Source organism: Lethenteron reissneri, chromosome 27, assembly GCF_015708825.2.
Source record: "Lethenteron reissneri isolate LAM-NWPU_2019-01 chromosome 27, ASM1570882v1, whole genome shotgun sequence".
Classification (NCBI taxonomy): Eukaryota; Metazoa; Chordata; class Hyperoartia; order Petromyzontiformes; family Petromyzontidae; genus Lethenteron; species Lethenteron reissneri.
In genome coordinates, this window is record NC_083805.1 from 3,307,991 (window position 1) to 3,332,858 (window position 24,868).

General features: G+C 48.3%; 1 protein-coding gene across 17 annotated transcripts in view; it reads right to left on the reverse strand.

Moving 5' to 3' along the window:
* The window catches only part of LOC133348367 (nuclear receptor corepressor 1-like), a 175,803-nt gene that overhangs the window by 36,903 nt on the left and 114,032 nt on the right, over positions 1-24,868 (reverse strand). For 15 of the 17 annotated variants that reach the window (XM_061561124.1, XM_061561122.1, XM_061561123.1 and 12 more), the window contains 7 exons: positions 20,145-20,254; positions 14,264-14,484; positions 11,263-11,328; positions 8,131-8,273; positions 7,431-7,533; positions 6,070-6,562; positions 2,661-2,790 (listed from right to left, as the gene is read on the reverse strand). In XM_061561124.1, the coding sequence (XP_061417108.1) occupies positions 2,661-2,790; positions 6,070-6,562; positions 7,431-7,533; positions 8,131-8,273; positions 11,263-11,328; positions 14,264-14,484; positions 20,145-20,254 (1,266 nt within the window). The remainder of the gene's footprint in view (positions 1-2,660; positions 2,791-6,069; positions 6,563-7,430; positions 7,534-8,130; positions 8,274-11,262; positions 11,329-14,263; positions 14,485-20,144; positions 20,255-24,868) is intronic. The other 2 variants (XM_061561126.1, XM_061561135.1) reach the window with 1 other exon arrangement.

Below are 24,868 nucleotides of genomic sequence, written 5' to 3' on the forward strand. Positions count from 1 at the left end.
AATGTAACTTTCGAAACTTATAGAGAATCTTAAAGGAACAACCGTCTTACATTTTCCAACCCTGTTCGGAAGGAGAGGCACGCTGTAAAAGAATCAGTATTAATCTTGATTTGAAGCAGTATTATTTTTTTTTAACTCATATGTAGGGTGGTAGTAAACAGCGGGATACCTGATCTCCCACTCGCGAGGCTCCATTGTGCGTTTTGTTTGTTCCCACCGGAGACACAGATAGCCCGGCTTTTATGCACATAAGCCAAACAGATGTTCTTTATGAGTCTGAACTCCGTAGCACACCAATCTGCCTTTCGGCTGGACCGTTTTTTTAACAGAGTGCAATCAATGGGCATGTTGCTCAACAGTGCCCCAAGGGCACTCGTTTTGAGGCGAGCAAAAATTTACCGTCCGGCGGAAACGCTTACATTTACAGGAGGCGCGCGCACCTCGTACAAGATTATTAATTCCCCACCAATGTTCTCACCGATTCTAAAGACTCGCTTTTGACGAGGCTCCTGCATTGGGGAAATGTGTCGAATCCCACGGGCAAGTGCTTGGCTTCGTGCAGGGAGTAAAGCCAGAGTACCCGGAGAAACAAGCGCACATGCGCGCGCGACACGTGCACGCTTGGAATTACGCGGAGAGATAGGAAGAGGAAGTGCACAGAGGCAGAAAAGGGAATTACGCGGAGAGACGGGAAGAGAAACTCTCGCATTGGGGACATTATTAAGTTTCGATTTAAAGCTTTCGTAACTGCAGGGATTCATCTTCTTGGTTCTTTCGTGGTGGCCGAAACGTTGTGAGAATTATTTTATTATGTTTTATTTTTATTACTTTATTATTTCAATTCTACGTGACTTTACCGAAAGAACCAAGAAGACATTATTAAGGTTAGGTAAAGTAGGCTTAGGCAGGGTAGGTTGCGTGCAGGGATGATGTCTGGTGGTAAAGATGCGCGTTTTAAAATGATTTTGTTAAACCAGATGAGCAACTGAAGAGATGAGGATCGTCTTGTTAGCAAGATAACCTTGGGCATTAGTCTACCAGTCGGGGGTAACGATTGCGATTTATAATCTCAATTGAGTAATTCGTGGTGTAATTTTCGAATTATGCAGATTTGAACTCCACACACCAGCACAACAATGGCCAACTCCCTAATCTTGCGAAAAGACATCGGATGATCTTTAAGGTCCACTGTGAGTGAAACAAACGGCGTGCCGAAGTATTATTACGGTTATTTACACCGTCAGTATTAATCGTGGCGGCTGCTGGATTCCACCGCCAATACCATGATACCGTACTTAAGACTCGTGACAGTTGCAGCTTCAAAGAGGGAAAAGCGCCTGAGAGGGCATCGACAATGGACACAGTAGCGGTGGAATCAACTCGTTGTGCAAGCAGCCGGATGGATTTCTGCATCGCAAGACCGTGAGAGCCGGCCACGGCAAGGGGATCATAGCTGATGATGATGAAGATGACGATGAATGCGACGCCTTACCACCATTGAGATTTTGAAACATTAGAATTAAAGTCGCTGCCGATCATGTCAACGCACATCACCGGTTACCACATTGATTTGGATCCCTTTCCAGAGAGATTTTGAAACATTTGCAATGCTGTCCGGGAACCCGTTTGAGTAACAGATCCATTACTCACAACACAAAGAATGACGAATTGGAGAAGTGGCTAAACTTTAACAAAATAATTAAACAATACCGCACACACAAAAACACAAATTCATTGACCCGAAAAGGCAAGTGATTCTACAGCGAGCACTTTTTACGAAGAGGCCACAGCGCGTGACCCGAGCCCAGCCGCCTTTGCGACGTGCCGATTTTCACACAGCGCCTCGCCAGGTACTCGATTAAGGCTGAGAGGACTCGGGAGAAAGCCAGGGCCAGGCTCTACCACCCGCTGCTTTGCCAATGCTGTCCCTGGGTGGCTCGGCAGCCGGCCGAGATTTGTTATGTGATTTGCTAACCGCTCCACGCCAAGTCGTTCTATATCGAGCATTTTTCAATACAAATGAATGAGTGCCAAGGAGATGGCGATGACAGTAAATACAGATGGTACAGACAAGACAGCGTTACACACGAGACAGTGTGCAGAGATCACGCGGATGGTACAAATGAGACAGAAGTACAGACGAGAGACAGCACAGCACACACAGTACCAGATGATCCCCCAATTCGATCAGATGGCACAAAAAACCACGGCACGTACAGACGACAGAGACAGCAAACACACAGTACAACAAGACGGACGGTATGGGATGAGACATTATGAACAAGATAAATAACGGAGCCAATTCTGTTATAAAATCGTGACTCCCTAAAAATGTAATGCCAATTAAAAAGTCACACATCCGGTTCCACAGTAAACAATAAACAATTTTTATTTTCCCAGGTAAGGCCCACTGAGCTGGATAGCTCTTTTTCTGGACACAAATGACAGCCCAACAAAAGTGGCATATTGTGTGGAAATTTCTACTCTAAACGCATGTTCCTAAAACTCAAAATATACAGGTGTCAGGGTCGGTAACGAACTCACGACCTCCTGTATACCGGGTGAGGTTAACAACTCCTGGCCACCGCGGCACCCTGTGGGGTGGGCCAGCACAGCGAGCTGCGCGGCTGCAGCAGCCGCCGCCGCGTGCGATCTATTACCATGGCCGGGATCTCCGCCGCTCTCTGCACCATGTGCTGCAGGTCCTGCGCCACGCCGCCCACTCCGCTCAACGCCGATTTATTCGGCGACGCAACGCCGGACTTCGCGCTGGGGCCAAGCAGCCTTTGCCTGAACGACGAGAATCGGTGGGAGAAGAGGGGAGGGGGGAAGAATAGGGGGGGAGGAGGGGGGGCATGGGGGAGGTAGGACAAACATTTGTTAAGCCGCTCTTTGAAAGATAACACTTTCACTCTTGCTCCGTCTATCTGCCTTTTATGTAATGACTGGCAGGGTTCGGACGATTTAGATCTATTTATTCGACTCTCAAAACACATATTTAGTAGTGCATTAAAAATCAAATATTTCTTATTCACCAATTATTCTTTGTGATTGGATTTCGCGGCAATTTGTCAAATCGAGGAAGGAGTTGAATCGTTACATCCTCAGTCGATGTCTTTCTGCACGCCAACAAGTATACAATTCCAACCTCAAGCAGAATACAAATTTGATCCGAGCGTTCTCCGATTGGCCAACGGCAAAAAAGCCACTCCGTACGATCGGCCAATGGCACGGCAATAAATGTATAACACTTCACGTAGGGCCATTGTAGAGGTAGGAGAGAGCTTTACAGCGAGCCAGCCACACACGTCAATAGAAGCTCCACTCCAAATTCCATTAAGGAGTAACACAAACAAACGACGCACTTTGACCATTTGGTTTTGTATCGGCGTCGACATATGGGCTGGATCCTCACTTAATTGACTGGCATGTCGGCTTGTCATTCATTCCCCCCCCCCCCCCCGCTTCACCGATGATGTCATTCAAACATTAACTGGACCTACCATCACAAATGACTGACTGTCCGACCTATCGACCGACCACGCAGGTCATCGCGCGTGGCAATGACAAGTGTTTGCGCAACGCTACTGCGGCGCAATAATACCATGCTCTTACGAGCGGGGGGGGGGGGACATTGCAGAGTGTGCGAGGAAGTCAACGGGTCCGGCTGTGGCGATGGCGGGAGAGGCGTTTTGCCGAATGTGCCGGCGCTCAGAGCAACAAATTAGAGAAAATTAAATTCAACAGCGCGCGGCACACACGCTTGCGTGCGCATGCGTATGCGCGAGCACGCTCGCTCCAACGCCTACTCGTGCCGACTCGTTTAATGAGACGCCGAGGCAAGAACACTCTGTTCCCCGTGTGCAAACGCGCAGCTTATTGTACCGGTCGAGGTCACTTTTAATAAAAGTAAAAAAAATAATGAAAGGCTCAGGATACCTGTCAGCAATACGGACAATTACTATTCTACTGCGTGGAGATGCCACAATGATACGAGAAACGCGAGTGATCAGTACTCAGCAGACACACACACACACAGAGAAGAGTTCATCACGGAAGCCGCACGTTCTCTATTGGGTTGGTCTGCTTTACATGAAGGGAAGAAAAACCCTCTGAAATTCAGCTGCGCTGAAATCTACAAGGGATTAAATAACCAAAGTTCATGTGAAGAAAATACATTCTGTCTTCAAGTGCCATACGACGTCTGTTTTGATGAAAGAAATCAACCGAAAAATAAAATATCAAAATTATTTAGCAATGCTTTTCCTGTAGTTCCCAAAATGAAATAATGTTATGCCTTCTTGAGCTGATTATGCTCATGTTCCCATTTGATGAAACAGCTATTAATTACTACCAGCAGTTAAGCCAGTGATTAATCATGCACTCAAGGATCTATTAACGCTGTTATATCTATTAGTTTTTAAAAAGAGATTTTGCACATTTCATTATCGCTTGGGTTGTAAAAGTGCCTTTGACTTATTTGTGCATAATTGACTTTCGTTTAGACAGCAGCCAAGCGGCGGTGCTCAAACTAAACAGCGGATTCGAGCACAACCACGACGACTCTCAGTCGGTGATGCGCTGTGCCTTATGTCGGCGCAAATAACAAAACACAAACGCATTCGTCATGAACGCTATGGCCTGAACAAGAAACTAAAAAATATTTTTTCGCGTGACGTTTCGGGCGAAGGCCCTTCCAGAACAGCCAGAGAGAGAGTGAGATTAGGGTTCGGGACTGCATTTTACACCATGGGGCTTGATGATAAAGAAATAAAGCCGGTTGCCGCTTTTTTTTTGGCATATGTATATTTAGATGATTTAATACATTAAATAGCTACTCGTATGTCAATTTAAAAGCTGGTCAAGAGAAGAACACTAATTTAATTAAAATCTCATCAGGCCCCAGGGTGTACAATTTCAGTCTCCAACTGTTTGTCCACCACCTCTCCGGCCTCTCTATTTATGTGCTTCCAAGGGGGCGGGCCACAGCCCAAAACGTTGCCTTCTTAAATATATATATTTTTCCCCCTTTAAGGCCATGAATGTGGAGTTTTCATTCGTTTTGTTATTCATGCTTGTGCACCCCACTCTGCTCAACGCAGAATCACCAAACAACTCGTTTCATTTTCACCACAAATATCGACCGTTCTCAATACGAACCGGCACAACGCGCACCATTTGCTTACACTCGTGACTGAGCATTCGCTACCCGTCCTGCGTATTCTTCCTGTTCTTGACGCCATGGAGATGTAATTAAAATTGGATAAACGTATGAGGTTGTAGATGCTAAAATGTTTGTACACGTGTCATAATGTGCCTGCTACGTACCGCGCAACTGGACTTCCCTGAACACCCGTACAATAGATTTTTCGGCCCAAAGATTGCAATCAATTCATAAGTTTGTTATTATTTAAGCCCTTAATCAATCCACTGCTGGATGAACGCCTCCCCATATTTCCAGGACAAACAATTATCCCTGCGTACAAGAACATGAAACGTTGCAATAACAAAAGTTGGGAGGGAAAAATAAATCTCCATCATACATAAGATCACGACTTGCACAACGCGTTCTTGTCACGCGGATGTCTTCGGAAAGAAATAGTTCATTATTTAGCTTGCAGCACGGCATAAGACGGGTAAACCGTCAGGGCAAAGCACGTTTGCATATTTGCAACGAATCCTTTTTTGTGCTGGTTTGTTTCCCCCAACTTTTGGACAACGCTTTGGTCAATAAGGTCAGATTTCAATGGGGTAACTTTCTAAAAGGAGCGCTTCATTTTATATGAAAATTTCGTTAATATTGGAACACTTTAAAGAGTCATCATGGCCCTTGCATTACACAGAGAAAGCCAATAATGCATAAAAGCCTTTAACTTTAGTTGGAAAATATTATTTTAAAAACAATGATTTCCCAAATTAACGTATCGCTTACTTGTTTACGTACAGGCAAGTAGGCCGTCCTAAATAATCGCGGATCTCGGGCTGGTTAATAACGTACTCGGTTACGTCACATCTCTTAAGAGCTCTAGTCCCACAGTCGCGTATTCCTCGGTGGTGAATCTGCCGCACCTCGACTCGTCGCCATCGACATCCATCTCGTCGGCGCTGCAGGTGGCGCTGGAATCGTCCTCCGAGGCGCCCTCGGCCCCCCTCTGCCTGTCCCTGTCGCGGCCTCTCCTGCGCTCGCCCTTCTTGCGCTCGGCCCGGGCGCTGCCCTCGGGCTTCACCTCTCCCTCGCGGTGCCCCGCCGCCGCCGCCGCCAGCACCGCCTCTTTGGAAGCGTCTTTCTTGGCGTCGCCACCACCTTCCCCGGGCTCCTCCTCCTCATCATTGTCCTCCTCCTCCTCCACCTTGACACGGCGGCGCTCGTCGCGAGGTCCCACGTCCTCGCCGGTGCCGTCCTTCTCCGACTTCACGGCCAGAGACGGCACGTCGCCCGGGGTCGCAGCGCCAGGGGCCCATTCCGCCGACAGGCCGGCTTGAGAAGTGGGTTTGGCGGAGCCGCCGCCAGGAGGTCGTGGCGACGGAGCGCTCTCAGTGTCCGAGCTCTGGTTGCCGGCGCCTGACGAGAAAAAAAGCAAATAAAAACGTTAAACCTCTTTCCACAGTTTGCGGAGCCTTTCACATTTTTCTGTACAATTCTAATGCGTCCGTGTGTGTGTTGTTGGTACTGGAGTCGCACGGGTTGATTTCGTTTCAGGCGAGGAATGCAAGAAGCTGTCACGCACAAGACACCTAACATCGCGTGCAGTCTCACAAAAGGAACGTAATGTCGCGACCAGGTAAAAGGTAAATGCGCAGCCCTGCACAGTTTTGCTCACAAGCCAAATCTGGCACAAGGGCAAACTCGAGGGCACTGAATCACGCTGGCCAGGTGTCTGTGAAGACGTGGGAAATACCCCACACTTCATCTAAACACCACACACGACCTGGCGATCCGTCAAGACTGTGGTGCCACGATTTATAAAACTGCTGGGTGCACAGAGGTGGAGGGGATTTAATGCGCCACTGTGGTAAGATGTTAACTACCTCGCCTGGTTTTCCTGGAGATCCCTTCCCCGACACCTACATATTTCAAGTTTGTCTCTCTCACCGTGATCTCATGGATTTTTCTCCGGGTCCTCCGGTTTCACCCTCCACATTTAGAACCAAAGTACATTTACAGTATTTGGTTGCTGCTGTAAATTTCCACATGATAAGCCACTTCGTTGAGCTACCATTTGTGGCCCGGTCGCTTCTGAAAAAGAGCTATATAGCTGAGTGGGGCCTTACCTGGTATAATAAAACGTACATTTTTTTTTAATGAATTTGGTTTTGAACAAATGACCTAAAGATGTGGCGGCGTGACGCTAAACCGCGGTGGCTAAACGGGCAAACGGCCGCCCCGAGTTTCCTTTTTCCCTGCGTGCCGTTCGGCGGGAAGCCGTTACCATCGCTCTCGCCGTCGTGCTCCTGCTCGTGAGCCCCGGAGGTGCTGGAGGAGCCACTCTCGCCTCCCACGCACGACGCCTCGCGATCCTGGGACCCGTCCGACTGGCGCCGCCGACAAAAAACACACGCGGTGGGACGGTGGGGGCGGTTAGACCACTGGACAGACAACGCGTGCACACACAAACCGCACAGCCAACAAAAGGGTGCGAGCGGGCGGGCGGGCATAAGAAGCTTGGACGCATTTATTATTCCTGCTTTGCGCGAAAAAAATTCTTCGAAATAATTTCCTTCGGAATTGGACAATTTCCACTGTTCGTGGCGGAGTAATTGCCCGCGTGGGCGGCGGCGGCAGGCGGTGGCAGCGGGTGGATGTGCACTCTGCAAAATGCGTTACGTGTCCCCTTTGCTTTTCAGTTTTAATATCGAGAAGCACTTAGGGCGGGCGAAGCGGTGTAGAAGTTCAGCCAAGCAGCACCCGTTAAAACCGCCCCAACCACCCACCGTGCCAAAGCTTCCCACTCTCAACTCCCAGCAGGACACTCGTGGCCAAGGTGACATTTCGGCTGCTCCTTCTATCAAACCCACACTTCCCCCCCCCCCCCCGCTCGCTCATCAAAGAATAACAGCTTGTTCCCGAGCAAGAAAATATAATTTCGCTTTCAAAATTGCAGGCCGCGCCAAAGTCGAGAGTGCAGTTACCGTCTGCAAGCGGTGCTGCTCAACCAAGTCGTCCAGGTTGTATCTCCGCTTGTTGTTGAAGTAAAAGTTCTTGCACTGCGCTTCCGTCTTGGTGCCGACCATGCGCGCGATTGCGGGCCAGCTGCGTCCATGCTCCAGCAGCCCTGCCCGGCCGACACCGCGCGCACAACGACGTTGGCAAAAAAAAACCTTGTCCAGATGACACACGCAACATGCACACACACGGCTACCCCAACTGGAGGGTGCGTTGTGGACAAATCGAGTCGGAGGAAACGTTGCAGGCTTCGGAGACTTTTCACGACACCGAAAGGCAATGGTAGGGAGAAGGAAAATGGCAATCATGAGTTTACGATGCGCGCTACAAAATACCGGGTGGCGTCCACGGAATTGGGGGGAGGGGGGAAACGCTACCAGCAACAATAAGAACCGACATGATGTGCAGTCTACAACAGGGAGAGAAAACCTACATTGTTAGCAGTCATCAGAGATTGCAATGTGAGAAAAAATTCCAATCACCACTCTAGCAATCTGTTGACCCAATTGAAAGCAAACATCGGTTCAACGCTAACACTGGGCGCTAATGAAGGCCTTCACGAATGATTAAGTACTCCAAAGCTCCCCTTGTAATGACCAGTTGTACACCAGCTCGTCGTCCATGTGTACTGAGCCATACAGGCCTTTTAGGCACAGTCAGCAGTAAACACTAACTGACAAATAGGGCCCATTTTCCTCCTTTATTTTGCCTCTGTGAACTTTGCAACACCTAGGGAACTTGGACCCTCTCGGGAGGCCAGATGATAAGAATACCACCCCTATCCTTCCCATTTATAGCCTACACAAAGTCAACAGTATGGTGCAGCACATTGTTGACATTTGGAGGCACGAGCGGTTACAAATGAGGCTTGTCTTGCTGAACAGGCAACGAAGGGATCAGCAACAGCAGCAGGACCACAGTCGACTTATGCCACCAACCACAGATCGATCCGCACGTGCATTCCGGCGGCAGACGGTTTTTTTGGCACAATTATAGTTAACAAAAATGCGACCTTCATTGGAAAACATTGACTTAAAAGTTTCCAAAAATAAAAACTGTCTATGCCAAAGCCCTAAACCCTGACCCGTCCCCATATTGGCAAAGAATCATCCTGCCTGTGAGAACAATGAAGGAAGCTCCCCGCAAATTAATTTTTGTTCGTTGGGCAATTTAAGTACAGGGGGCCAGATGCGTTCATTCACGTCAGCACTTCAAGCGGAGGGAAAGAGAAAAAAACAGCACTAAAGTGGGAATAAACGTTGCACAAGCATCGTATAATTACACACGGCACACACACAGACATAGAGCTTCCATTTATAAGCTCTGCCAGTCAAATACTGCAAGTGCAATAAATGCGCCGTGGGCTTGCCGGACGTTAAAACTCATCTTGATTTGACTACATAAACTGCAATTACAGAGTAAATGTCAGACATTTTCACAACACACCGAAAAAACCTGCAATAAAAGACAGCGCGTGACATGTACAGCCCCCCCCCACGCCAGCCACAATGTGCATTCAAGCAAGGCTCTCTGAATGGTTCCCCCCGCAGTCCTAATTCTTAAGCAAAGGGTGGTTTTAGTTTTTTTTCTATTTAACAAAGACGCTAACCCTACAACAGTTACGTAAAACGCTTTATCGCAAACACAGTGAACCAGCTGGAAAAAACGTTATAACCGACAGCTCAAGAGATTAAAGTGATTACGGGGGTGAGACCATGGCCTCAGTGATCAGGTTAAGTCGAGCGTGGCAAAGAGTGTGTGTAACCTTGGAGTTGTCATTGATCGCGAGCTCTCATTATTTTATCACAGCGCTCTATTCTACAGGGCCTCGTACCTCCACTAGCGTAACGTCTCCCGCGCATCTGCCGCTCCCTCACCCCAGATGATGCTGACACCCTCATTTATGCATCCATCACATCACAGTGCAACTCTCTCCCCCAAGTCCCTGACTTAGAAACTCCAAAAGCAAATATCCCCCACAAAGCCTTAACAGACTGTTGGGGCAAGTGCTGTTTGCGAGCACCTATTAAGGCCGGAACGGCACATGACAGGGTGGGTGAGGGGCCAGCACCACACCTGGCCACCTTTGTCTCCCTCGTGGAAATGTTTAGACACCGAACCAAGTACTTATTTGAGGCTGAATCGACCTAGGGGAGGCCCAAGACCGGTTCATATCATCGTCACCGGTGCTGGTGGCCGTGAGTGGTAATCGAACACGGGTTGCCGGATTCGTAGCACAGCGCGCACGCTAACTGCTACACCACTGCTCCCCCCACACTCCTCGCCCTTACCCATATATGTGACCACATCACCCCAACACTTCCACTTATTCCGAGTCTAATCCCCGATAAACTCCAAGATCCTTCGAGGATTCACCCCTGCCCACCTGCCCCCTCTCCATGCACACTTCTCCCCTCCACGCACTTTCTGCTGTCAAAGAGTCATTGGCACTTGAAAATTCCCTGGCCCTAATCAAGTCCAAGCTTAAGACCCGAACTGTTCTCTCCTCTGCCTGCGAAAGAAGTTCAACATACATTCATACATCCTTTAAAACAAAAATATATATATACAACATTTTTTCTCATGATGCAGTCCCCACGGCTTTGTACAGTGCCAGGAAATGAATTTGCATTTCGACACAATGTAAACTTGAACTGTATTGTAAATCAGAAGCTGACGAAAAACTGTTCCAGAATTGACCACTGCTTTACAAATCACCGCCCCCAGCGCCCCCCTACATCCACTTAAGCTGTCACCGAGGCCCCAACGAATGAACACACCTGATGGCACAATCAGTGTGTAAGGGGCTTTTAGCGCAGGTGTTAGAAGTCACAGGGCCGACCTCCCTCGCAGCCAAAACCTGTCAAAACCCCACAAAGCGGCGCTGTTTGATTTTTACGTCTTCATAAAGCGTCACGCGAGCCAGACGCACGATTGTCTTTTACGGACACGTTTCAGCGTCCGTGCGCCCCACCTCCCCCACCAACCCCACCCCCCGAGAGTAGCGCTCCTCTCTCAGACCATCAACCCTGACCGAGGCGACCCCATTATTATCTAATCACAAAGAGAAAGGGTGGCGCACGTAGTTAATTTAATACCTTTTTTGGCAACTTCCATCTCTTCTTCAGTCCAACGGCAAACTTCTGCAGCTTCCGAGACAGCAGCTAGGGATGGAGAGGGAGGGCAGGGGCAGGAGGGAGAGAGACGCGCGAATGATTAACGCCGGACACTTCCTGCTCCAGAATTTCAGTTCTGAGAAACCGAGCAGGGCTCGTGTGGTATCGCACTGGCAGAAACGCTTAAACCCCTCCCCTTCCCCCACGATTCTGTCGGGAAAGGGCCAACCGCAGCCCACGTGCTCCGCTTTACGCCAACGTAACCCCTCCACGACGTTTCAAGGCTGTGCACTCATCAAGCCGGGGTAAAAGCACTGTCCGTGCGGGCCATTATGAACCCATGAGCGAGCGGAAAGAAGAAAAAGAATGCGCGCTTCGTACACACACACATATATATACCGCACACTTGTTACACGTGGTGAAACATTTTTTATGATCCCTGTCAAATAAAAAGTGGACTGGTGCCAGCGGTGCTATGGTGCATGCAGCTTAAATGCATGCCAGTGTTTACATTTGACAATAGGTACAATTTAACCCAAAGGACTCAAAACAAGTTAATGTATTATTTCAATTACATTCACCTGGCATAGAACCAGCTCTAAACAAATAAACCCAAGCGTTTCTCAGAATGTCGGTATTAATGCTGGGCCAACCACAACACAACATTGATATTAGACAATAAAGGGGTGGAGGAGTGGGCGGCTGGGTCTGGAATAGGCATGGGGAAGGGGGGCGGCGTGGTGGTGGTGAAGGGAAAATCAACAGTTCGTCCTAGACAACCGTTTGCCCTGTCGTTTATGTGTCCGCTTTTCACGGTAAACACACCGCAGGCTTGCGTAACGCAACATCGCCGTAGCCTCGCCCCAGCTGGCCCCATGCCCACTTGGTGCTCACGTCTGCCCGACGACAGCGACGAACGGCAAAAAGCGCGCGCGGGGCCTGCTGCCAGGCGGGCACCTGCTGCCCAACATCATCCGAGTCCAAAAGTCCACACAACCCCAAACAACGGAAAGGGGGGGGGGGTGCAAGGGAAGTGCTCGCCGCACCCCTCGTGGTGAAAATAACTCACTGGTTTACAAGGACAGATTTATTATGCCGCCCTACCCTGGCCAAAGGCAAAGATCCTCTGCCGCGAAGCCAACACAGGCTGTTGGGGCAAGTGCTGTCAAGCAAGTAGCTATGAAGGCGAGCTCAGCTGCGCAAGACGGGATGGTATGGCCAGCACCATGCTTGGCCACCTTTGTCTCCCCAAGGATATTTACAAACCGCACCAAGTACTCATTTAAGGCTTAGTCGAGCTTGGGGTGGCCCAAGAGCAGCCCGGATAAACGTCATTGATGTTAGCCGCGAGCAAGAATCAACCTCGTGCTGCCGGCTACGGAGCGCAGTACGCTAACCAATCCTCAGCTGCTCCCCAAACATGACCACACACATACACACACGTGTATAAAGACAAATGTATAGCATTCACAGACTTTTGGGGTAATTACTGTTATTGAGCACCTACGAAGGCCGGCACAGTAAACGAGGGGGTGGGTGGCCAGGACCACACCCGATTACCTAGGTCTCCCCCAATGGTGTTGTTATACACACCACACTAGCTACTCATTTGAGGCTGAGTTGGACCTACAGGAGGCCCAGGACTGCTTAAAATAATTGTCACTGGTGCTAGCCACGAGCAGGAACTGAACTCTGTTTGCCACGACACCCCCCCCGCATGTGTACACACACAAGTACACACACTTGTGTGTACACACACGCGTGTACACACACGCGTGTGTGTACATACAAGCGAAATGGTAGAAAAGTTGAGGCGGTCACAAACGCGAGAGACTCGTTCCTCAATTAATTCTGAGATGTGGCATTCGCGAACTTTACATTGTAACTTTAACTTCTGCGTCTGCTTGAAAGTTGGTTTCTTTTTCTGTTTTTTTTTCAATTTTTTTAAATCAAATATATTCAATGATAATTGGTTCTTTACCCTTCTATCTGGCAACAAAACTGACACCTTTTTGCAAGGAGTCATGTTTGCATAGACCGCAATACCTGCAGTCATAAATACAAACAAAAGACATAACTCTGATAATGTGCACTGTCCTTGAAGTTGATTGGTCCACACCCGAGACAGCTTTCCTTCGAGCCTAGTCTCATATGGGTTGGACCAGATTACTGGCAAATGAGGTCCCCATAGTGTAAATATATTCAACTTAAGGTGGCAGATAGCAAACGGTGTTATAGTCCAATGTTAAAGTCGAAATTCTGGAGGCTAATCACGGGAAAGGTGCGCTGTCAGCAGAGGATGCCACACTGAAAATCGAATGTGAGTTTTGGTGTGACAAGGGCATAAGCATTATCCCATTTCAGAAACCATATACGTACATACATAGCAAACACATTATTTAGATATATACCATACAAATGAATTGCATTAATATATATGCAAAATAAAAATGTGCGGGATTCTCGCAAGCAACAACTGAAATAGGAGAGGCAGTTACGGTTGTATTTGTGCGGGCACATTGAACAAATCTTGAGTCAGAGGATTTTGCAGCCACGACCAATGCTGCAGGCTGAACTGATGAGGTCACTGGCGAGTTAAGCGCGCATTATATTCGCAGTTAGAAAACTGGCGTGCGCACACACCGGGTCTCCTAACAACAAGGTCAACATCCAAGCCAAACAGCTCGAGCAACCTCCAGAGACCCAGCCGCCCCACCCGCAGCCCGCAGGCCGACTTCACGCAAACATTACTCATCCCCCCCCCCCGCACGAAACACCACCACGCAGCTCAACGTTACTCTCTCCTCCGCCCACTCCCACGCGGCCATCCCGACGTTTACCTCCTCCGCCTGAAGCTCGCCCCCACCCCCTCCCCGGCGGCGGGCAGTGGGGGAATCAGCACATGCGTGCGCTCCTGCTGCTACCGCCGACGCTGTTGCTGTCGACGACGACGACACAACCATGCATGCCGGCGCAGCCGTACCTGACTGGGTGCTGAGCTCGCTTGCTGGCTGGACGACTCCACCACCACCGCCGCCGCTGCTGCTCACGGGAGACTCCTCCCCACTCTGTTCATTGGCCGTCGAGCGCGTCACTCGCCCTTTCCGGCGACCCTGGCTATTGGCGGTCTTGCGTCGGCGGGACGGCGCGGCTTCTCGCTCCTCCCCGGCCTCCTCCCCGCCTTCCTCCCGCTCTCTGATGCTGCTAAGCGGTGGTGGTGGTAGGGGGGGTGGGGGCGTGCGTGTGGGTGGGTGGGAGTGTGGGGAGGGGTGGAAAGGAAACCCGATACGTGAAGTAAGCGAAAACATACAAACAGGACGATAAAAGTCACCGTGGCAGACGTGCGAAGCGTGCTAGGTCCGTCTAGGTCCGTCTAGGTCCGTCGCAGGTGTCCCGCGCAAATTGTATTTTCTATTCAGTCTCGGAAATATTATTAGGCAAAAAATGCCTCTTGGTTTGGAATCAGGACCCTCCTCCTCATGTGTCACAGGGCACAGGGTGCAAAATCAGAAGTTTTTTTTTTATCGGTCTCAACTAGTTTTAAATTTTAATCTGTTCACTGACAACTTTTACCAACCTTTGCTCAATCACTTAAAACAGAAGCCGTGTAATTTCGCAGCCAATTTCCACCGGGGGGTTGGCTCCACATAAAGAGGGCAAGGTGTTTATCAGGACCAAACCCTCAGAGATAAGCCATTCCCGCCTCGCCACGCACGCCTACCGGAGTGCAAAGCGGATCATTTCAAGCCATATATTTCCCAGATTTGTGCAAATGCAGCAACGGTCACCTTGCCTGACATTGCATTGTTAACAAACAAAAAAAGCGATGGCTGTCAATCAGCAAAATGTGAAGGTTTTAAATGATTTTTATTAAGTGAACAGCCCCAAAAGAGGTATAAATTATTCCAAGAGATTATTATTGCTGAGTGCCAGATTGAAAATATTCCGAGCCTAAGATGTAATGATTCAACAATGGAAGTCTACGCTTATGCTTACTTTAAATGCATAGACTTTCTGATTAAGAGAAATCGAAAAATTTTAATTCATACAAATTATTCATAATATCACTATAGATTGTATTGTTCCCAAATGTACACTAATTGTGTTAACTTTCTCATGTCACGAGACAAAGCATCCAGTGCCACTCTTCGTGTAAGATTAACGGCCCACTGAAGTGGATACTGGAGAGCGACCGACTGTATCCACTTTACGCAGCAGGGGGCAGCTGTTTCCCACCCACTCTGCTACCGAGTGTAATGTTCATCTCGTGAGTAAAATGTAACATCTTTTATTCTCAGAGCTGGAATATAGCCAGGCTAAAGTGCAAAAACTCAAGTTAATATAATTCATAATCAGTTCAATTTCGGTTAGACCATGTAACATCATAATACTGGTCGTGAAAGCCTACATATTACTTCACATTTAATGCAATGGGGGTTTTATTTCGCTGCAGTCATTGGTGACTGGGCTGAAACCATCAACTCACTTAACAACCCAGTTAAATCACTAGCCATACCATGAGTGATTCTAATTGTACAACATTTGTAAGTGACTCGTTATACCGTACACACACACACACACAGGAGTTATACGCATATTAATGTTATTCTGAGCTATTGATGCATCCACTCTTTCAATGCTAAGCTTTTCCCACGCCACAGCCGTCCTGCGGTGGACGGAGCTGCTGCGGTGCGGGGAGGTGGACCTAGGTCAGGGGCAAGCGGGGGCAGTAAGGAGCAGATTGGGAGGAGGTGGAGCAGATTGGGAGGAGGTGAAGCAGACGGGGTAGGCATGGGCAGGCGTTGGTGTGGCGGTTTGTGGGGGAGGGCGGGGAGGTGGTGCGGCGAGCGATGTGGGCAGCTGCTTCCTGTGCGCGTGATTATAATCTGCCACTTCCGTCCCCATGTATTTACGCCAACTTGGGAGCTGCCAGCGATTCCCTTGGGTTTCAGGCCGATACCCAAACAATCCTCCCCCCCCCCCCCCCCACTGCCGTCGCAATATCTGATGTGACATTATTTACACAGCGAGGGTGGACGCTGCTTGTGCACGGGTCACCGCTGCTGCCCTGCGCGCGCAAAACGCGACATCAAATTTTCATCGTGGACCAAATTTAAACCACGCGCAATGCCTGTAGGAGGTAGGCATTTTAGAACATGATCCGTAACGTGGCACCGGTGCTTCAAACACGGGCGTGCTTGGCAGAGGCTCTAATGTGCAACAGACGTGCGATTTTGAAATATATTTCGCAAAACATTTTAAAGTGTCCCGTGAGCACTAAGTCACTTGCGCACCCATCAACTTGGGCTGTTTTCTGGTACCCCCAATGGCGATTACACAAAAACCCGGTTTTGCAGTTCCTATTTTTGTTTTTACTTGGCAGACGGCTAACCTTTTCGGCAGAGCACACATTGCAGGGAAGAGAACTGGATTTTGACATGGTATTAAAGGCATTTCAGAAATTCAGTTTGTAAATCGCCCCACGCATGGCAACAACAGCGTGATCTAGGGATTCCAATCCAAAGGGCCTCGACTCCAATAACCAAACAGGATGTGATGCTAATGTTTTTTTTGCCGTTGTCTGGCCTTTATTACTGCTCGCTGATGAGATCCAGACAGGGGCGATGGTGGGGGCGGCTGACCCCACTGTCGCTCTCTAAATTATCATTCGAGGCAGGGATCGACGCGGTGCATGTGGCAATGACGTGGCTACCGACAAGTGCCAACGGGACGTTCGTTAACACGAGGGTTCGTTTGTAACGTGTGACGGTTGCGAAGGGTCGTGGTGGAGGGCAGTAAAAAAACATTCGCAGGTGTGGATGTTGGGATTAATATCAACTGAGTGGTTAATTGGTGGGGTAGGGTGGCGGTGGCAGTGACACAGGGCGTGGCGCAAACTGCAACTATTCGTTCGAGCTTAGCGACACGAGCGCGGTTATTTTCATTGGCTGAGCACGCTCAATTCGACATTGGCTTTCACGTCCCACAAGCCCTCCGGACCCCGTGCCAAAGTGGTCAACTTTAGCCAACCGCAGGACATTAAGACATCGATGACGGCATAATGATGGCAAAACTTGGCAGCCAACGAGAGAGCGGCTTGCCCCGATGTCCCCCGCCCAGCGCCCCCGGCAACCAACCGAGACGGAGGAACATTGCACGCGTCCTGCGAGCCTCGCTTCGCTTACTTCCTTCTTTACCCGGGGCAATAGCTGATCATCTCCCGACAAGCATAATCTTACACAAGTATCCAAGAGGTAAACTCCTTTCTGAACGGGGGGGCCCCCAAAGGTAATTTGGTTCAAGACCTGCTCGTCACTTTAAACAACAGGCATTCCCAAAGCACAACTATGTAACTTATGCACCTAACAATGTGGTCTTGAGTTACTGCCCCCCCCCCCACGCTCACCCGCCCAATCCTGACTTAAAAACTAATAAGCAAAATTGTGGTGCCCTTGAGTAAATGCTCGCAACAACTGACCTGAAGCCCAATTATGCTTCATTTCCACTTCCCCTATTGGGTTCCATTGCTCAGGCGTGTAGTCGTGTTGATCCCTTAGCCGTGACCCCGCTCACAGCTAAGGGACTTTAGACAACGCGCACCGCTCACGCGCGCCCCGGATTTTGTCACACACCTCGGAAACGCGAGCAAGGGGCGAACCCTGTTTAAGTACACGGATGGTGAAGCCATGCGGGGGTACACCGAGTGTTGTAGGCTTTGGCTGAGATATCAGGACGGCAACACGTCCTAAAATCCATCTGTGCATGGCTTTGAGTGCCAACACCCACCCCGCCACAGACGTCAAACGTTTGTGGAATTGGCTCAGCATGCCATGCAGTGTCCTCCAGAAAAATATGTAAGACTCGGTGAAACGCTCTTCTGAGTAAATAAAAAGGCCATCATTACGTAACATCTTGTCCCTGTTATTATTTACTTTTATTAATCACCATTTTGCAAACTAAGCCTTTCCTGAATAAATTACTGTTATGATTATTATCATCTCTAGCCAACAAAAGACTGATTGAATTAATAATGCTAGTAAGCGCTGGTTGGACTCCCCAACCAACAAGTGATGCATTGTACACAATGGCAATGACATTGAACATTCCATGTTAATGGTGTAAGCGGGGGACGTTTTAATTTTAAATTCAGATTCCAAAGAACACAGGATGAGATGTTACTATCCTTTGTGCAAGCACTTCCAAGAGTTCATGAACAGTGAGCCTGGTGAAATTTGGGGAGCGCATCGTCAGTAGTGACCCTTTGGTTCCTAGGGTGTTTCGGCCTTTCATACTATACACCCTCCCCAAAGGCGGCCAGCGACAGGGTGATCAATCCTACGCTTGCGTCCCATTCCCAATTAGTCATAGGAGTTGCCTTGTTGTTGGTAGCCAACATCCCATATATAATAAATTACTGTTATGATTATTATCATCTCTAGCCAACAAAAGACTGATTGAATTAATAATGCTAGTAAGCGCTGGTTGGACTCCCCAACCAACAAGTGATGCATTGTACACAATGGCAATGACATTGAACATTCCATGTTAATGGTGTAAGCGGGGGACGTTTTAATTTTAAAGGCTCTTATTTTCTCGCTAATCTTTAAAAAGAGGTAGAGCATCTCTCCCCCCACCACCTGCTCTGATGAGTCCGGCGTGCTTGCTACCGTCGATGCCCCTGGTAATGCCATCCCGAACATCAGGATGTTGCAATGTATGATGTGAGAGGGAGGATGTGGAATAAAATATTTGTGTAAAAAAAAAAACCCAGGTAGAGCAAAAGCCCAAGTGATGTCCTAGATTCCACATTCCTGCGATGGGGGTAAGTCCATCCGCAAGACAAATAAGGTTTTGTGCCTTGGTAAAAAAAAACTTGTTTTTCTAGTCGATGCTACTGTCCACTGGTAGTTATTTAAAAAGCCACTGCCCAAACACAGAGCCCAAAAAAACTAAGAGCTCATACTGCACAATTGCCAAGGCTGTGAGATCATCAGCTTCAAGTTTCATTCTTAATAAAAAAGGAAAAACATTAAAAATCCGCGACAGCGGCGACATCACCAGCATGCTCCTTTCGGTCACTTTAAAGTACTTTTGTTTCTCCATTATGAAGATTCCAACTCGTGTGTGTGCGTGCGGATGTGTGCGTGCGTGTGTGCGTACGTGCCATAGGACAGCCACAGAACACACGGCCTGCCAAATAACCACTGTTTACATAAATGTAAGCTTTACGGGTGTTCACCATCGTGGAATTGTAAAACACTGTCAATCGCACGACGCCACTGCGAATATAAATAATGGTCATTGTGCCGCCAGTGGGTTGCACTTCAGGACATGAACCCGACAGAGTAAACCTTCACAAACAACCCGGCGAGGGCCTTAATACTCAGTGGTAAAAAAAAAAAAAACTGCCCCCAGAGAGTTTTATGCCACCGGTGACCCTAACGGCCTTCGTTACTTAATAAACCGACCGTACTATCATGGCCCGGTGACACAGATGTCATTGACTCGGCACCCACGTCACCAAGCCACAGAACCCTCTCACTGGATTTGCATTCCGGGGAAATCGGAGTGCACTTTCGGACTGGAGCACCCGCCTTCTCTGACATGCGGAGATGGAAAAAGAACACGCGCACCAGCGCGCCGTTAAAAGTGCCAATGTGGCTACCACGTCGAACAATAGGAACGTAACAATTCCTCCAAGGGAGAGACGTTGCTGTTACGCGTAATCGCAAATTGAGTAAATTGATAGATATGCATCGAGCAAGGGCACAACCGTATCGAGAATAACTGTGGTCAACGAAAGTGTTTAAATCGACGACGAGTGAACCGGTGAACGTGCCCCCCCCCCCCCCCCCCCCCCCCACCTTTTTGGGTCTTCCTTAGAATCCTTGCCGGCCTCCTTGTCATCCTTTTCCTCCTTTTCCAGCTTCAGCTCTTCCTTGTCATCGCGCTCTTCTGGGTGTGAGCGGGGAATCTAAAAGGGACACGGACGCAGACATCAATACAACGCGGCCTATTTAATGAAGACTTAAGGAGATACTTTTCGAAGGGACTTATAACATTTAAAATCGACAAACGCATTTGGCAACTTGCAAATCGAGTCTGCATTGAGACTCTTTGCTGAGTTAGATGCTTTGTATACTCTGTCAACAATGGCAACGCTCGACAAGGCAAAGAAAACCTTGGGCATCACACAGCTTAGGTACACAGTCCCAGTTAATTTCGTGGAGCACAATCCACCGCTCGGCCCAAAATGTAACCTCACACAGCACGTCTTGCGCCTTGTCTACTCGTACACATACAGCCCTTGGCCAATCCACTGCTGGATGATGGCCACCCCACGCATTGTGAGTCATGGCGATTATGTGACCGTATTTCACCACGCTGGTCCAGTGCCAGTTGGTAAAGTGGGGAGCATAGAAGTACGGTGGAACAATGGATTATATGCTGCACTGCCCTTTGCCGCCCAAAACTCAGCGCTAGTCTACAAACAGCCATTTAATTCATGACGGTCGCCAATCTTAGCGTTGTCCAGACTTCAACCCTGCTTAGCCTGAGGTCTGATGAAATGGGCTGCATTGGGGGTGGTTGGATCATAATAAGCAAAGAGGCCTCATCAGACTCATAGTAAAAATAAAAGTGTTTTTTATAATTAGGTTCTACTGGAACCGTTTTATAAGAATTATTTGCCTCTTTTTTTTGCAAACATAAGAGTTGAAGTCTAAAAGATTTCAAATGCGCTGCCCTCTGCTGACCAAAAACCTCTTGCATTGCGCACAAGCCAGACCGTTTTAATTCATTAGCACATCAATGCCACTTTATTGATATGTACTCTTCTCTCTAAAGGGCTGACTTAATCTGCATTTCCTTGATGAAGTGATTGGCGATTGGACTGTGGTGCCAATCGAAGCCAGCAGGATCGATTGATTTCCGCTAACATTTGTTGGGAAAACAACACGAGGCAATGTGGATGTATGCAGCGTGCCAAACGAAACGCACCCGACGACTAGAATTGCTTTCAGTGTTCGGAGGAAACTAGCAAATGTTTGCGTTGCACTAAGGTTAATGTCACTGCCTTAATAATAATAACAACCAGCTAGGCAGCTCAGTGAGCTGCTTGCAGTCATCCGAAGGTGGAGAGTTCAAATCCTGGTTGGGAGGTGGGGGACTTCATGGCCAATAAAATAAGTACCACTTAACGGAGAACAGCGGATTGTCCTATGGGGAGACTCGTCCCCACCACAAAAATGTAAAAGTTCTGCCACTGGCTCAGGGCTGTAAACAGGAGATGAGCAACGTCTCAATGCTCATTTCAGCAGGAAATCGCTGACTTTACGTTACGAGATGCAAAAATGCGCTAAGCTCCATCCGCAATAAATACTTAAATCTGACCGCCGTTTGATTATGCCATCGACAACATCGGAGGAAATGCTTGAAACTGGAATTATTTAGCTCCTTTTTTTCGTTTTGTATTAAACAAAAAATCTTTCTTTGCAATTTGAAACAAAAACATCACATGGTACATTCAATACCGAGCAAAAGTGTACGACGTAAAACAATATATTTCAAACAACAATAATAATATTTATATAATATCAAAATAAGTGGGCTTGAGCAGGGCACATAGCAAGAAAGGATTATAGCCGCTGGACAAGTCTGGTGATGGAAGGACAAAGCACAGAACCCACCAGAGGAGATAGACCACCGCAGGGAACGTGCGGTGAGATCACGAGATGGATTGTGGCATGACAGGACCAAGGGGGATGGGATAGGCCATGGTTCAAACATGGTGGAAGAGATTGGCGTACCCACACTTTACCCCGCCACACACGCCCGTCGATTGTCTCACTGTGGCGTGCCCAGTTATACCAATGGTGGGTGGGGCAGAGGTGGGAGGATTGCTGAAAAGCCTGCGGCGGCGTTTTAAAGCACAAAACGTATCAGCATATAATTAGATTTTTTTTATGCACTAATCGTTCATAATATATTATTTGTACACGTTAAATTTAGACGCAAACATCGTGAGCAAAAAATTACCCATTTCGACAGAAGGGTCAACGCACATCGTGACCAGCCTGCCCAATGCGCACGTGCCAATAAAACCACATCCTGCCTCCAGACCGACGGCGAGTTTGGCAAAATGATCATTAATTTATTGTTTTAACGGCTCCGAATGTGTGGTATGGTCACAACATTACACAACCGGCCAGCTTACGGAACTTCGGAATGTCGTGTGTCTGGCAAGAGAATAATTTTTAAAATACCACTCCCCTCAAAACCCATTCTCCACAACCCACGCAACACTACCCCCCCCCCGACCCCCCAGCCTAACCCAGCCAGATTACAGCCGAGACCGTAGGGAGGCACAGAGGTGGTGGAATCTGTCGGGAGACCTTTGGGCTGGCAGAATAGGAAAAGGTCGATATCGGCAAGGCTCGAAAGCCCGACACGACCAGTTGCATAAAGTCATGGGAAAACAAGTTTCTATTAAAAGAAAATTTAAAAGCTTTGGTGCATCGACTGTCTACTAAACACACGGGGAGGGGGGGGGGGGCTGGTGAGAAGCTCGGAGCTTTCTGCGTCCGTCGCTGGTGTCCGGAAGACAATGGCACAAATGGTTTTGGCACGGCACCGACACAGCACCTCAAGGTCGAAAAATGCCAAACTTGCTCAACCAAAAACCACCCTCTCCAAATAACAACACGCAAAAGTGTGCTACTCACAAGCAGCAGGAAAGCACGACTCCCATCGCTCCTTTCGTGCATATAATGTGACCACCACATTGTATGTACAGTGCTGTCAGCCTTGTCTAGACCAACAAATCAAGAGAGCTGATGGTGTAGCAGTATTATTTAAACCACCTACTCAAAAAGATTGAAGGGGCGGCCAACACTTTCAACTCTCATGTGCGTCGTTAAGTCCCGTGTGTTTCCAGTCAGCATCCATTTTACTGTTTTGATGGATTTTATCTACATACTACATTAAAGACTTTTTTCAGTTTTTCTGGCTGGCCACTTGCTGCCCAGCGTGCATTCTGAATGAATCGAGGTCATGCGCCACCAAGCACGTAGAGGTGAGGGGCCGTGCAGGGTGGTGAGCACGTGGTGGTGGTGGAGGCACTGAGGGGAAGCATGGGTGGAATGTGGCGTGGTTGGGACGTTGAGGAAGTAGGGACTGTCATTCAACGATGGGCACTTTTATGCAATATTTTTGGAAGAAAAAAAAATTCTAGATGGCTGCAGGGGGAGGGACAGACAGACGGTCATGTGGGCTGCTCGTCATTTTATCAACCAAGCGTTGGATTTTAATCGCAACTGTCATCGTCTTAGTTTTGCAAAAGACTCAGCAGCAGGGCGACACTCCCTGCAGTCGGAACAGACAGACGGTCATGTGGGCTTGCTCGTCATTTTACAACCCAGCGTTGGATTTTAATCGTAACCATCATCATTATCATTTTACAGCCTTTTCTTTTTTTTCCCACCAATCGCCAACATGCTGGATAAACACAACGTCAGGCCAGCCTACGTCGGTTCCAATCGCCAACGAGTCGCCTAGTTACGCGAGGAAGGTGTTATTTTTAACAGGAGCGCACCACGCGCACCAAAGCAAAAATTTAAGATTAAGCGACACCACTCACAGGAGTCGGCCATTTTTTTCTGTTGAGAAGTCCAACGATTTAAACATCGCTCAATTAGGTTGCAACAAAAAACATTACTAAGAATCCAGCAGAGGATTACTGTAATTCTAGACAACTTAAATACAACATTCGCTGCAGGACGTTGGCTTGGCACGGTGGTTGCAGGGTCTGTGATCCAGCACTTGTCACAGCAAGGTTTTGGTGGATGACGTAAATTTGTGAAAATCCCAAACCCAATGATGGGCTGCGAGCTCACCAGAACACGACGTCACAGCGACCAGGTTTGTAAACCGGCGTGCATCAGAGGCTCTGAGCGTTATCTCCTTTACTTTTGCGGGATTTCTCCGAGGTATTCCAGTTTCCTCCCACACAAAGCAAAAACACTCCCTTGAAAGCAATTTGGGCATGCATCCAAAATGCGTGCATTTATTTATTTTATTTACGCTTGTTTATCTAGCTAGGTTTTTTTCACTGGCAGCGAGCGTAGGGAGTTGTGTTATCTCAAAATAATAATTTGCAGGTAATATTTCAGCGTTGGGATATTTTGCCAAATACCAACTCGACTGCATATTTCTTTTAGATATGGTAGGAAAACCAGATAACTTCCATGATTAACAGGCTCAGAACGAACTCCACACAGCAAAATGCCCTCGCCGGGAATCAAACCCAGGGGATTCTTGCTTTAAGGTACTAGCGTTACCACTTACGCCACCCTGCTGACCGAATTGCAAGACTCTCGGAATAAATAAAAAACAATTTAAAGGGGTCTTCATATTCCTGAATAAATATATACAATATAGCTCGTCATCACCGGCATCCACAACAGCAGCACGCGCGTGTCAACTCTCTCAAGGATTTTCTCAAATACCCTGGCGGCTGCCGCAGCGACTCTGCCGATAAATATGCGAGGGGTTTCTCTTTTCGATCGGCGGTCACAGCAACCGACGCACC